The sequence below is a fragment of the Typopeltis vanoorti genome, chromosome 24, assembly GCF_054136105.1.
Source record: "Typopeltis vanoorti isolate ZY-2024b chromosome 24, IOZ_Tvanoo_1.0, whole genome shotgun sequence".
Lineage (NCBI taxonomy): Eukaryota > Metazoa > Arthropoda > Arachnida > Uropygi > Thelyphonidae > Typopeltis > Typopeltis vanoorti.
Window position 1 is genome coordinate 24,811,186 of NC_143572.1, and position 13,568 is coordinate 24,824,753.

Genomic DNA, 13,568 nt, shown 5'->3' on the forward strand with positions numbered 1-13,568 from the left:
ATTTTTATCTTTAAGAGATAAGTCTGTAGAGGAAAATGGTTGGAATTATGGACGAAGTACACTTAGTCTGTCAGTTATGTGTTTGTTCTTCAGCTGGTTTGACAGTTTGAAAAAAATCAAAGAGCCAGGTTTCCGGGAGACAAAACCTTGAAAAATTAACACGAACTCAAGGAATCCTTGAAAAGATCTCATAAACCTTTCTTGCATCCTAAGAACCCAATTCGAACCCAAAACTTTCTAACTGATGGACAAATGCCGCGTCGACGTTTTCGAGAATGCACTACCGTGTCCTTCGGAAAGAACTGGTGCATGGTTCTCACAGTATTAGCAAACAATTCATAAACAAGAAAAGCACTGGCAAGGGATTTAAATGCCAGAATCGGAAATACAAAACGAACATAGGGAGATTTGGTGAAGATGCATATAATCAAAATGGACACAAACTGCGAGATTTCGTCATTTATAATAATATGAGAATAATGAACTTGGTATATAAACATAAAGAAATGCATCAATATACCAGCCGAAGGGTGTGTAAATCTATTGACTATATTATCGCAAATTTTAAATTAGTCGAGTTAATCATAGATGTAAGAGTGTATCGAGGTTTTGAATTAAACTGTGATCATCTTATGGTATTGGCGAACATTCGACTTAAACCAAAATGGCTCTAAAAAATAAATAAAGATCCCCATAGTAGACAAAATATCAAAAATGCACTGATTTAAAAACAGAAGCCATACATGAATCAAATGAGATAGAATAGTAATGGAAAAATCAGCAGCAAGAGAATTCTTAGGAATAAAGAATAGATGGAATAGAAAAAGAGGACAATGAATTTTGGTCAAAGAAATAGAAAATCTAATAAAAAAAAGGGAGTTACCAAAAATGGCTACATTCCAAGATAGAAGCCAAAAAAGAGTACAAAAGAAACAGCGCAATTGCAAAACGAGAAGTAAGAAAAAACATAGAGAGAGAGAGATGGAACAATTTTGTAACTGAACTAGAAAAGGATATATCTAAGCCATAACCGAAAATCTCTATATGAAATAAAAAAATACACGAACAAAGAAATAAAAAAGGTAAAAATGCAAACAATATATTTAAAAAATGGATAGCTTATTTTCAAAATAAAGAAGTAAAATTTTATGCAACAAAGAAAGATCTAACAGAAAATATTACGCTATCAGAACTAAAAAAATAGAATAAATAAGAGAAAAATAGGAAAACACCAAGAGAAGACAATATAAATATGAAACTGTGCAAAAATGCAGGTGAAAATTTTAATGAAAGCACTTCTGAAATTCTTTCACCTAGTCTGGATTTCTGGGAAAAACTCAAAACTCTTGGAAGAAAGTACTGAGTTTCCCAATTGATATAAAAAAAGCAAATAAAGATGACTGCAATAACTATACGGGAATTAGTCTGCTAAATACAAAGTGCAAAATATATGCACGAATATTAAAAGAGAAACTAAACAGTATTGCAGAGGACAAACTGCCAGAAGAATAGAATGGACTCAGAAAAGGCTGATCTCGCATAGACTCAAATTTCACTATAAAAATATTATTTGAAAATCGAAGAGAATTTCAAAAAGAAACACAGGTGGCCTTCATTGGTTATGGAAAAAAAACCCTTTGATAAAATTAATAGACTAAATTATTTAAAATATTAACCGATCTAAATTATTAACCGATTTAAATATAACAAAACCAGTTCTTATTCTTACAGTCTATTCAAGAGATATATACACAGGGAATAAAATAGGTCAAATTAAAACAAATATATATATATATGAGAAATTATGTCGAAAGCTTAGCTAAATCGCTCTTGGCTTTAGAATAGACAGTGATGCATAGCGATTTTCCGATCCCCTTCCCCCAACAAGACAAGAGACACTTAGAGTTATACATCGGTCCCTTTTTCATCTTTCATTGTTCCATTAAACGCAACCCCCCCGCTCCCTCCTCCGGAATCGAGGATAATGCCATAGCTTTATCGTAGCTATTTTAATATATATATATATATTAAAATAGCATAACCCATTTGGAATACAAATAAACCCACAAATAAAGATAGATACATTATTATTTGCTGATGATCAAATTGTATTAGCTACATCAGAAAATGATCTACAGAGATCAGTAAAATCATTGAATGCAGTTTCAGAAGAATAAAATATGAGAAAATCAAAAGTAAAGACAAAAATAATGGCTTTCAAAGGAGAAAACCCAATAAAAAGTAAAATAGTGACAGATAATAAAATATTAGAAAACAAGTGAATACTTTCAAATACCTGGGATGAGGCTTATTCATCTGAAGATGAAAAAGATGTAGACATTAAAATATAATATTTTGTTAAAGTAATTGGCATAATAAACAATATATTCAAACCATCCTTGGAAAAAAAGTACTGATTTTCCAAATTTATATATATTAAAAAAAAAGGAAATAAAGATGACTGCAATAACCATACGGGAATTAGTCTGCTCAATGCAGAGTGCAAAATATATGCATGAATATTAAAAGAGAAACTAAACAGTATTGTAGAAGGCAAACTACTAGAAGAATAGTACAAAAACACACGAGGTCAGACTATATAACCTTCTGTCTAAACCAACTTTATTATATGGAAGTGAAACATGTACCACAAAAAAGAAGAATGAAAAACTCATTCAAGAAGCAAAAATGAAATTTCTCAGAAAAACAGCTGGATATGCTAAGTGGGACCATAAAACAAATGAAGAAAATTTTACAATCCCTGAATATAAAACCAATTAACTGCTATATAAGTTAATTTTAACCAAAAATGGTTAGAACATCTAAATCGAGTGAACAATAGCAGACTGCCAAAAGTACTATACGGATATAAAATAAACGGAAAAAGAGAATTGGAAGACCAAGAAAGCGATAGCATGAGACAGTAGCAGGCTCCTTGGCCTAAAATCCATGATAGAAAGAAGAAAAAAAAAAGCACTGTAGAGTCTCCATGTAATCACGTTAACTTCCAGTGATCCAGAGGTAGGAGAACTAGAAGTAAGCCACGGCATTATCATCGATTCCGGCGGAGGGAGGGGGTGGTTGCGTTTAATGGAACAATGAAAGATGAAAAAGGGACCGATGTATAACTCTAAGTGTCTCTTGTCTTGTTGGGGGATCGGAAAATCGCTATGCATCACTGTCTATTCTAAAGCCAAGAGCGATTTAGCTAAGCTTTCGACATAATTTCTCAGCCATGATGTCATTAACAATTTTACATATAAAATCAGAAAAAATCAGCAGTTGGAATTTTAAACATCGCGCCAAAACATAGTTGCAAAACTCGATCTCGGCATTGAAATCGAGAGGAATGTTATTTTCCCTGTCACATGCATATTCAAATCATCGGGAGAATCTCCATTCCTCAAATTAAGGTTAACGATAAAACCTTTCTGAGATCACTTGTACCTCAAGACGAATAGCCTCTTATTTCTTACTCTTTTATATATAGAAGACATGAAATATGGTATTTTTTGATTCATTAACACATTTTCATCTTTTGTTTCATTATACCTAAACCAAGTGATGTTTTTTATTAATTTAAAATTATTTCTTCTTTTCAATGTTAGATCAATTCATTCGTAAATAATTATTACCGAAATTAATGAACTGATAGAAAGATATCTGTTTAGTTTTAATAAGTTACTGGTACATGTTGTGATTTAGAAGAGTATTACTCTGTCAATGTTAAATTCTTAATATTTTTAAACGAGCTTTAAATTAACTACTTTTCTTAATTTTAATGATCCGAAATCACATTTGCACATTTCTTGTCATTTTGGAAAAAAAAAAATGAAAAGAAAAGAATATTAATGAATAATATTTTTATTGAACTGTAAATTGCATTATTATTATTATTATTATTATTATCAAAACCTCCATAGAGTCAAAAGACTCATCGTGGGGGATCCCGCTGTTACACACACACACACACACACACAGTTTATCATACGCGCCTTAAATATGTTTACTGTTTCCGCGCTCACCACATTCTCGGGCAATGCATTCCAATCACTCACCATGCAAAAAAAACTTGCTTCTCACTCCCTTGCTCACACTCTCCTTATACAGCTTCCAGGGATGACCTCTTGTTCTCTCCCTATCTTCATCCATTCTATGCAAAACCTCCCGGACATTAATCTGGTAATAGCCCCTTAACATCTTATACGTCTCGATCATATCCTCCCTTGTCCTTCTATCCACCAATTTCTGCAAATTCCATTTTCTCAATCTGTCTTCATACTCAACATTCCAGAGAGGAAACCCTCTCAGTCAATAGTCTCTGAACCTTTTCCAATACATTTTAATCTTTTTGAAACACAGGTGACCAAATCTGTGTACAGTAATCCAAAGCCTTATACAAGGGAACCATATCTTGCTTCTACAAGTCAGTGCCCTCCGCATCATTCCTATTATCCGCTGTGCTGCGCTCACAATTTTAGCAATATGTCCCCGAAATTTTAGGTCCTTGTCCTCCCAGATCTCTCATCTGCTCTACCTCTTCCAAGATATTTCCACCGATTGTGTACTCTACATCCCATCTTTGCTTCCCAAATTTCAAACTTTACATCTAGCAACATTGATTGACATCCCCACTCATTTACTCATTCAGCCAGTGTATTCAAGTCCTCTTGCAAAGCCACAGCATCGTTCTACTTTTGATAGTTCTCCCCAACTTTGCATCATCTGCAAACAATTGCATGTCACCGTTCAGACCTCTTCCAATATCATTCACATACGAATTAAACAGCAGTCGACCCAAAATAGACCCTTGTGGTACACGATTAGTAACTTTCCTCTTCTGGGATATCGCTCATCTTTAGATAACAGCATACTATCAGACAGCTAATTTTCAATCCAGCGAACTAATCTACTGTTTAGCTCCATCTGTTCCAGTTTAATTACCAACTTGTCATGTGGAAATTTATCAAAGGTCTTTGCAAAATCTAAATATACCACTGTGTATGCATCACCCTTATCCAATGCGTTTGTCACTTTATTATAATAAGTAAGCACATTGCTAGAACACGATCTCTTCCTTTAACAAACCCATGCTGGCCACCAAAGAGTATTTATCTGTTGTCAACCCAATTCTGAATCTTGGTCCTAACTAACCTCTCTAACACTTTGATCACAACTCCACACACACAGACTGGTGGACTATAATTCAAAGCCCTGGTTTTATCACCTCCCTTCTGAATCGAAACAATTTTACCCTCTTTTGAATCTTAGTTCTGTGCAAAACTCATGTTAAAGAGATATGTAAAAGCTGTTGTTAACTCCCCGGAACAATACCTCATAACACATTGTAAAATAGCATCAAGTCCTATAACCTTATTTGCACCAAGTCTGTTCAATTCCTCATATACCTCCTGCTCACTTACTAACAATTCCTCCTCCTCCTCCTCATTTCCCACTGCATTCAAATTCTGCATGATGTCCCATTCACAAGATTGAAATACCTTTATAAATTGCTCATTAAATACCTCAACTATATCCTCTACAGCCTTTATCATTCCTCCATTTTCACCAATCAATGCCATCCTTCCATAATCATTCTTTCTTCTATTGGCCACATATCGAAAAAGGTCCCTAAAAATTTTTTTTAGCCACATTAGCTAGCTACTCCTACTGAACTTTTGCTATTCTTATCAAGCAAGTCACCTTCCTTGCCTGCTCTTTGTACTTCTCAAGCAACTAGTTGTTATGGCCACTCATCTTGTGCTTCCATAATACCTTCTTCCAGATTGCACACCTTACTTCTCGATTCATCCATTTCACGCTCTGCTCTCTTTATCTTCTTGACCTTTAGAATACATTGTGATATTGTCTCCATGCTTACACTATCTTTTTTTTTTTTTTTTTGGCATGACCATAGTTTGTTTTCACGAAATTTTATACTTCTTTCGACTGATAAACGTACTAAAATGTGCAATGGTTTGATAACATTTCATTTCTGTTTTCTTCTCTTCTCTCTCTCTCTCTCTCTCTCTTTTGGCCTCCATTAATTTAACCTTGGAAACTTTGCAAGCAGCGGATCTGGACTGAATTTTAAATAAATTATTTGAATTTTTTTTTATTTTCTTCTTTTAATAACAGATCGTAGTTTTTATGAGAATTTAAGTATAACTTCGAAACTATGTTTAAATTCTAACAAACTGATGTAGATTTGCATTCCCTAATTTTTTTAAAACAAAAATAATACTTTTTTTTTTTCTTTTGCTTCAGCTTTTAGAATTCAAACAGTATAACATAATCATGTTTTGCTATCATTTATTTTCAGTTCATCACCATTTCGAATACTACAATGAAATTTTCGCTACAAATGTTATTGCGCGTGATCCATATTCTGGTAGACAAGTTCACCTTATTGATAACAGAGGGTAAGCTGGTTTTATCTTTATAAGCTTTATATGCTATAAAATTTATTTATGATGTTTTGTAGGTAACTTTATAGGTGAGAGATGAATTTCATCGCCCGGTGTGACACTTCCCCACCCCCGTTTATTGGCGGCCTGAAATGGCTTCAGAAAGTTTCATTTGATCTACAGTATAGAACGAATTTTCCTGATTATGTAAAACATAAATATTTAAAAATAAACAAAATTAAAAATAATGAAAAGAAATCCGTAACCCTCTCACGGTGCTAATATACTACAGGTCTGCAACCTTTCGTGTGTGTGTGTGGGGGGGGGGGGCACAGATACTGATCCCATCGATCGGAAAAAGTGTGAGCTTTATCGCAAATAAGCTGATTTGAAGTTTCAGTAAGCGTTTCTCTTCGTTTCATTATGAAATGGATGGGGTTGAAGGAGCAGCATCCTTCAACACAGCTGGCAGTGTACATTGGCAAGCGGACTGAATGTCCCGAAATTCTGAGCCAAATACGGTATGGTATCCCCGTGGCTAGATTGCCCGTAGCCAGTACCTGCCCACCACATACTCTCCACCGGTTTAGGGGAGAAATGGCTTTGGCGCGCCAACATTGTAAAAAAAAAAAAAAAGTAATAGTATTTGGCGAAGTAATAGTACAAAAAGTTGCCGCTTTTTTTTGGCAATAACTATAAACTACTTTTAACAATAAAGAATTTTATGATGCCTGTCTTGGCGGCTCATGACTTGAAATCGTGGGGGTGCTGCAACTTTCGAAATATACATACACACTGTAAGTACAGTGTATACGTGTTTGGATAAAATATCAAAATTATGGTAAAAATTAAAAAAAAATTAAACATGAAAAAATATTGTTTATTATCGATAAAATTATACAGTTTGGTATAATTCGAAATTACTTAAAAATAAAATATATTCTTCTTGTTTTGTTTCATGAAAAAATATTGTTTATTATCGATAAAATTATACAGTTTAGTATAATTTAAAATTACTTAAAAATAAAATCCATTATCATAACCCCAATAATGTTCTAAAATAAAAACTACAACAAATGTTTTGTCTTTAATTGTAATGTCCAAATATTTAAAGAGACGGCGTAAACACGATAAGCACTACGAACACTCTACTACTGGCGCAAACTGCGTATAAACAACAGTGGAACTGCGCGACGGACAGTGCAGCATTATGTTAATAGCTCGCATCTCACTATGACGTGTATATGCTTGCGCGAGTAGCAATATGACACTGTGGTAAACACAGTGCTGCTAGCGTCCTTCGCCCTCCTAAGTGCTATAAGATGGATTTTTATTATTTTTTATACAAATACAAAATGAGAATTGTATAGGATTGTGGATGATAAAATTAAATATCACGAGCAAATATAAATAAAATAATAAATATATTTATATATCGAGAAAAATTGGGGGTGCTGCCGTTCTGCAGTGCCTATGCACGAGTCGCCCCTGCTTCCAATGCACTGATAAAACCGGAATGGGGGCGCCACATACCCTCGAGCTGACACTGCCTGTAGCTGCCGTGTTTTATTAAGTTGTATGTCCGTGACGATATATTCAGTAAGAGGTAAGAGAAGAAATCACAGGAAGACAACACGACAGCTACAGGAAATTTATTATTATTACGCGACACCTCCAGGGAGTCCACAGACTCATCGAGGGAGGGCACCTACTCTACAACTCTCTGCCTTCACCACTCTAGTGGTAAGCGTATCCACGTGGTTGGCCGAACGGATACGCTTACCACTCGGCCAACCACGCTGGCAAATTTATAATAAACATTTTCTTAATAATGCCTATGGTAATGTGAAACCTGTAATACCATGGGGGGGGGGGTCAGAGAACTGCGATGCCAGTAAAATGTTGGATGTAGTTATGTCGCTGACGAGCAAAGGCTATAGGCATGATGTGGAAATTATGTACGTCAATCAAAGTTTTGAATAAAAACTGGCTGATTGCAGTTCCACTGTCCCAACGGCAGCTTATATGATGGAAAATTTCAGTTATTCTACAAGTATCGAACGGCCAAATTGCGATTAAGATCACAAAACAGTACATCGTTTCGGAAAATTAAATTATTATTATTATTAAAAAAAATAAAAAAGATGCATTACTTTATTCATTTTCTGAATTAAAAAACATGTACACGAGGTGTACTGGAAAGTAATATCAGCAAATATTTGATATCATATCCTCCTTCGAGTTTTTCTTTCTTTTTTAAATCATTACATCTACATGAATTGCTTTGTAGGATCTCAGAATCCACTTGAAAACAATAATAAAGGAATAAAACAAGGAATAAATTCCGAATTTGTATTACAAACTAAAACCACAATTCGTCCGTTTTTGTAGCTGAAATAAAATGCAGACTTGCCGCATCTTTCCGCGCAAAAATTATATATATCGGGATTCGCCTTCCATGGCATAATGAGCTTTCACAACAAATGGCAAAGTTGGTGATCATTCCCTACGCGTTGCACAGCGCAACAGTCTGTTATCCATTCATGTAACAAAAATGAATGAATGAACACTAGATGGGACGTCCTTCATAAGACTCCAACATTTCGACATGAGCTACACTTTACCAATATGGTCGATACATGACTAATAGCTTATACTTAAGCGCCTATGAGCCTTATCATGAATGTATACTAAGCTTTTGTACTGTAAGTCTCTAAACTAATTAACTTGGCTAATGAAAAATGGCCTTCTGCATTCTAAGAAAACTAAACACAGAATTTGTGAAAGGCACATTGATGTATCATTATGATCTTTCTGATATTAAATTGGTTTTGTTAATTATCATTATCTTCCAATACAGATCTCAACTTCCCCATCCCCATCATTCATATCTTCTGAAAAAAAAATTCTAACCACAATTTCGGTTAGTTTAGATATTTTCACTACACAGAATATCATTTTAATTACTTCAGTCAGAATAAGTAAAATTAAGTTCTTTAAAAAAAGTGCATCTTAAATGGCTGTTTATTTATTTATTTTTGTAGCTGTCCTGTAGATATGTACGTTTTTCCCGAGCTGCATCGAACTCCTGATGGCGCCTTGGAGGGAGAATTTTATGCTTTTAAGATTCCAGATTCAAATCTCCTCGTTTTTCAAGCTACTGTCCGGACCTGTCCTCGCCACTGTGAGCCAGTAAGTCTTTTCTCATTACCTATCACGTGATCAATTGTGATCTCGACAATTTTTTTCCTGTGTTATTTTAATTCTTGAATTTTCCGAGTTTGAATTGTTCTCTTAGAATGTTTATATCAAAGTTTCGATCAGTGTTACTTATTCGTAGGTAATGTGCAATGACAAAGGGCGTCTAGGATCTTTTCCGTCCTGGGGAAGAAAGAAGCGTTTCTGTGAACAGCACCAGCAGTGGGGGAGAACTAAACAGAAAAACTCGACTTCTGAGAACAGTGTAGACGAGGAGGCTGAAAAGGTCCATGAATTGCTGACGGTGTACATGTCTAGATCAGACATGCCCGAAAGTGACGCATTAGCAGGTAATCTTTGCCTTGGCCTTATTATTTTCACTAACTTTCCACTAAGAGACTTAAGGTTATCTTGGGCAGCAAAAGTATGATCTAAAGTATATCTCGGATAGTTTAAGAAATATATTATTATTATTATTAATGTGACACCTCCAAGGAGTCCAAGTACTCATCGCGAGAGTGCACATATCACCTACACGCTACATAATCCACTGTTTACATACGTACATCAGCTACTGGCTTCAAATACACGTAATACACACAATCCACCGTCACACACCACGCTATCTATCCCCCCCCCCCCCCGACTAATAAATAGTGTTTTTGTATGTGAATTGCGTGTACTCCGGCCATTTGCCTGTATGAGTGATGATAAACCTGAGTTTCGGGGAAGAACAAACCTCGCTACCTCCATATGAAATCGGCTAACTCTTTCGACTGAACAAGTCGAAATAATGAATTCTCTCGTCATGACGAGAATCGAACAAGGAGACTGTATTGTCTCCTCGTTCTTCTGACTGCGCTTATGGAGGCGTTTTTTTTTTTTTTCATATATCATTTTGTTATTGATAGAAATTCTACCAAATGTGCTATATACTATTATTACTTTCACTGATAAAAGCAACTACGTCTAATAAATATGCGTTTATGCTTATACGAAATTTATTATTATTATTATTGAATTTAATACTTCGCATATGAATACGTTTTTTTTTTTTTTTTTTTTTTCCCAGAGGAAAAATAGGTTCAGATATGTGAGAACTTAGAGAATGTAGGGGAGAGAAGGAGGAAAGGACTATGTAGAATGCTGTCAAAGTCAAATAAAAAAATAAATAAAAAACGAAATTTCAATTTAGAAACATGGCAATTTAACATATTTTTAAAATATTAAAAGTCACATTTTTTTAAAAAATAGCGCTATCTATAAAGTGAATCCACTTTCATTAACTTTAGTAATTATTGGAATTAAGAAATAGAAATAAAAACATCAGCAAATATTTCAAACACAAGAAACTTTATGTATTCTTGCCTCCGATTCGTAGTTGGAAGAATGACAGGACAATGCTCCCCTCGACTGGAAAAAAGCCAAGTTCCATTCTTGTCGTGACAAGAGGAACTATTACATGAACCTTTCTCAGTTGAAGGTGAATCAGCTGCTCTCATACATAGTAGAATTTTCTCCGGGAAACTTGGGTTTTTTCCCTCCCCGCGTACAGGCAAATTGGCCAGAGAACATACACACAATTAACAGACAAAATACTATTTGTGAGCGATGAATAACGCAAGTATGGGGAGGAGGCTAGTTGGTGTACGCTGTGGAGGATGGGTTATATAGCGTAGATCAGTGCTTCCCAAACTTCTGGATGTCAGGGCCCCCTCTGGAAAAATTAAAATATTTCACGGCCTCCCCCTCGAAAAAAATCGTAATGTAGACATATTATTATAACATTGTAAAACGATTAGTAATAAACAAGATAATAATTAAAAGCATAAAAGAAATTTAATAACAACTTAATGTGAGGGATGTGTTTCAATACTGCTACACCGATATCAGGTGAAATATTCGAAACTGCAATTCTTAGATTTCTGCTTTGAAATGAAACTTATATGAATAAGCATATATTTACTAATATTCATTAAGCGCCGAAATACGCAGGAAGCAAACTTTGTGAACCAACACCAATGTGTGATTTTTTTCCGTTAAAATATAAAAAATGACAAAAAAGAAATAATAAATTAAAAAAAATTAAATATGCTTCTTTGAAGATAAAAAAAAAAATCTACTTAGTCTTAAAACATTTTAAATTTGCTTTAATTATTTCACGGCCCCCTTCAACAAAACCTACGGCCCCCAAGGGGGACGCGGCCCATAGTTTGGGAAGCGTGGCGTAGATGGCGGTTGTAATGTAGTGTAGAGTGCCTTCTTGCTATGAGTCCTTGGACTCCATGCAGGTGTCACATAATAATTAACGTGTAAACAAAATATCGCGTGGCATGCAGAAGGAATGTGTGGATCCTTTGTGACATGTGATATAAGCTTAAGCTGCTGGTTTAGAAATGTTATACATATTTGAAATACAGCATCTGATCTGAATGTAATCAACTTTATTTTATTTATTTATTTTTGCAGTATCCAAGTCGCCAACAGTATGTGTAGCCCAATCCGGATATTATTCGCTTGTAGTAATCGCGGTCATTCTCGTGTGTATTGTTTTTGGCGTAGCAGCCGTGGCGTTGATATTTTTCAGGAAGTACAAATTGGCGGTAAGTTCACACGCCTAGTGTTATTTGAATAGATTAATTATTCATTGTACTAGTAACAAGGCTATTTTATTTCGAGTAGTCTACTAGAACAGGAGTTTTTTTTTTTTTTAAACTTCGGGGGTTGCTGTTTTTCCTGGTGAAAGAAGAGAGACGTAGTTGTTAATTAATAAGGGAGTTAATAATTAAGTTAACAAGGAGGTCAAGAAGAAAAATCATATATTGTATGAATCTTGCGTGGAGAATTTCATACAATATATGATTGTATAATAATAATTGCAAAATAATAATATCAATTTTGTTATCATAAAATTAACAATTTTATGGTTAAAGATTGCTGTGTGGGTGCACAGTTTATTGAAGTGTACACACACACATACATAAGCTTATACACACATACGTATTAAGTATTACATATTTTCAAGATACGATTAATTTATTACTATTAATAATACTAAATACTCATAAGATTATTATTATTATTTCTAGGCCAAAACAGCCGCCATTTCAGCGCCTCCTCCAGCTTTAGCCAATCTTTATGTATCGCAGTTTCATAGTCCGAAGATTGAAGATCCAAGCGAACCCATATATACCGATCCTTCTCTATTCGAACGTTCCCGAAGCATGCGCAGTATGACCATCAATCCTCTTGGTAAAATGAAAACAGAATTTGAATGATATTCGGTGTCACGATAATCTACGAAGATATCATGTAATAACTACGAAAACGGATGACTGGGAAAACTTGTAATGTCTCCCGAGTCACCATTTCTCCAAAATAAAGAATCGATATGGAAGTGAGCAAATAGAATATAGGAAGTTTGCCGGCTGACTCAGCAGATAAAATCCCATTTCGTTATCACATCATCGATATTCCCTTGAAGAAATCAGAGCAAACGAAACAATGTTGTAAATTTTCATTTAAAGAATAAAAAAGAAACTTATTTTGGTACTTGTTAAAATTCGAAATAAATGTTAGTGAAAAATCTAATTATTAACAATTTTTCCTTTCTTTACGAATGCGATTTTTTTTTTTTTGCATAATCAATCGTTGTTTTTTGGGAGTATTCCAGTACTTTTTATTTAGCATAAAAATTAATAACTAAATTTTAATTTATTTTATTATTTTTTTTTGTTTTATTCATTTACTAAAACGGCAAAAAAAAAAGAGAGCCCATTCTTATCGCTGTATAAACGCTAATGCAATTTAAAACACAGAATTTTTCTGAAAGTTTTTTTTTTGTTTGTTTTTCAATTATTTTAATTGACTAAGCTTCGGAAATTTTTTGCTTTCCTGTATTTCACTATCGTTCAGAAAACGTAACGAAAAACTATAACAGGAGCAAACAAAAACATATCCAAC

At 34.3% G+C, this 13,568-nt stretch overlaps 1 protein-coding gene across 1 annotated transcript in view; it reads left to right on the plus strand.

Annotated features, from left to right (window-relative positions):
• The window catches only part of LOC150093029 (uncharacterized), a 50,005-nt gene extending 36,843 nt beyond the window's left edge, over window positions 1-13,162 (plus strand). The window contains exons 11-15 of the mRNA XM_090414128.1: window positions 6,323-6,422; window positions 9,452-9,599; window positions 9,748-9,955; window positions 12,075-12,208; window positions 12,695-13,162. Coding sequence (XP_090270254.1) covers window positions 6,323-6,422; window positions 9,452-9,599; window positions 9,748-9,955; window positions 12,075-12,208; window positions 12,695-12,883 — 779 coding nt within the window. The 3' untranslated portion in view covers window positions 12,884-13,162. The remainder of the gene's footprint in view (window positions 1-6,322; window positions 6,423-9,451; window positions 9,600-9,747; window positions 9,956-12,074; window positions 12,209-12,694) is intronic.
• The last annotated feature ends 406 nt before the right edge of the window (window positions 13,163-13,568 follow it).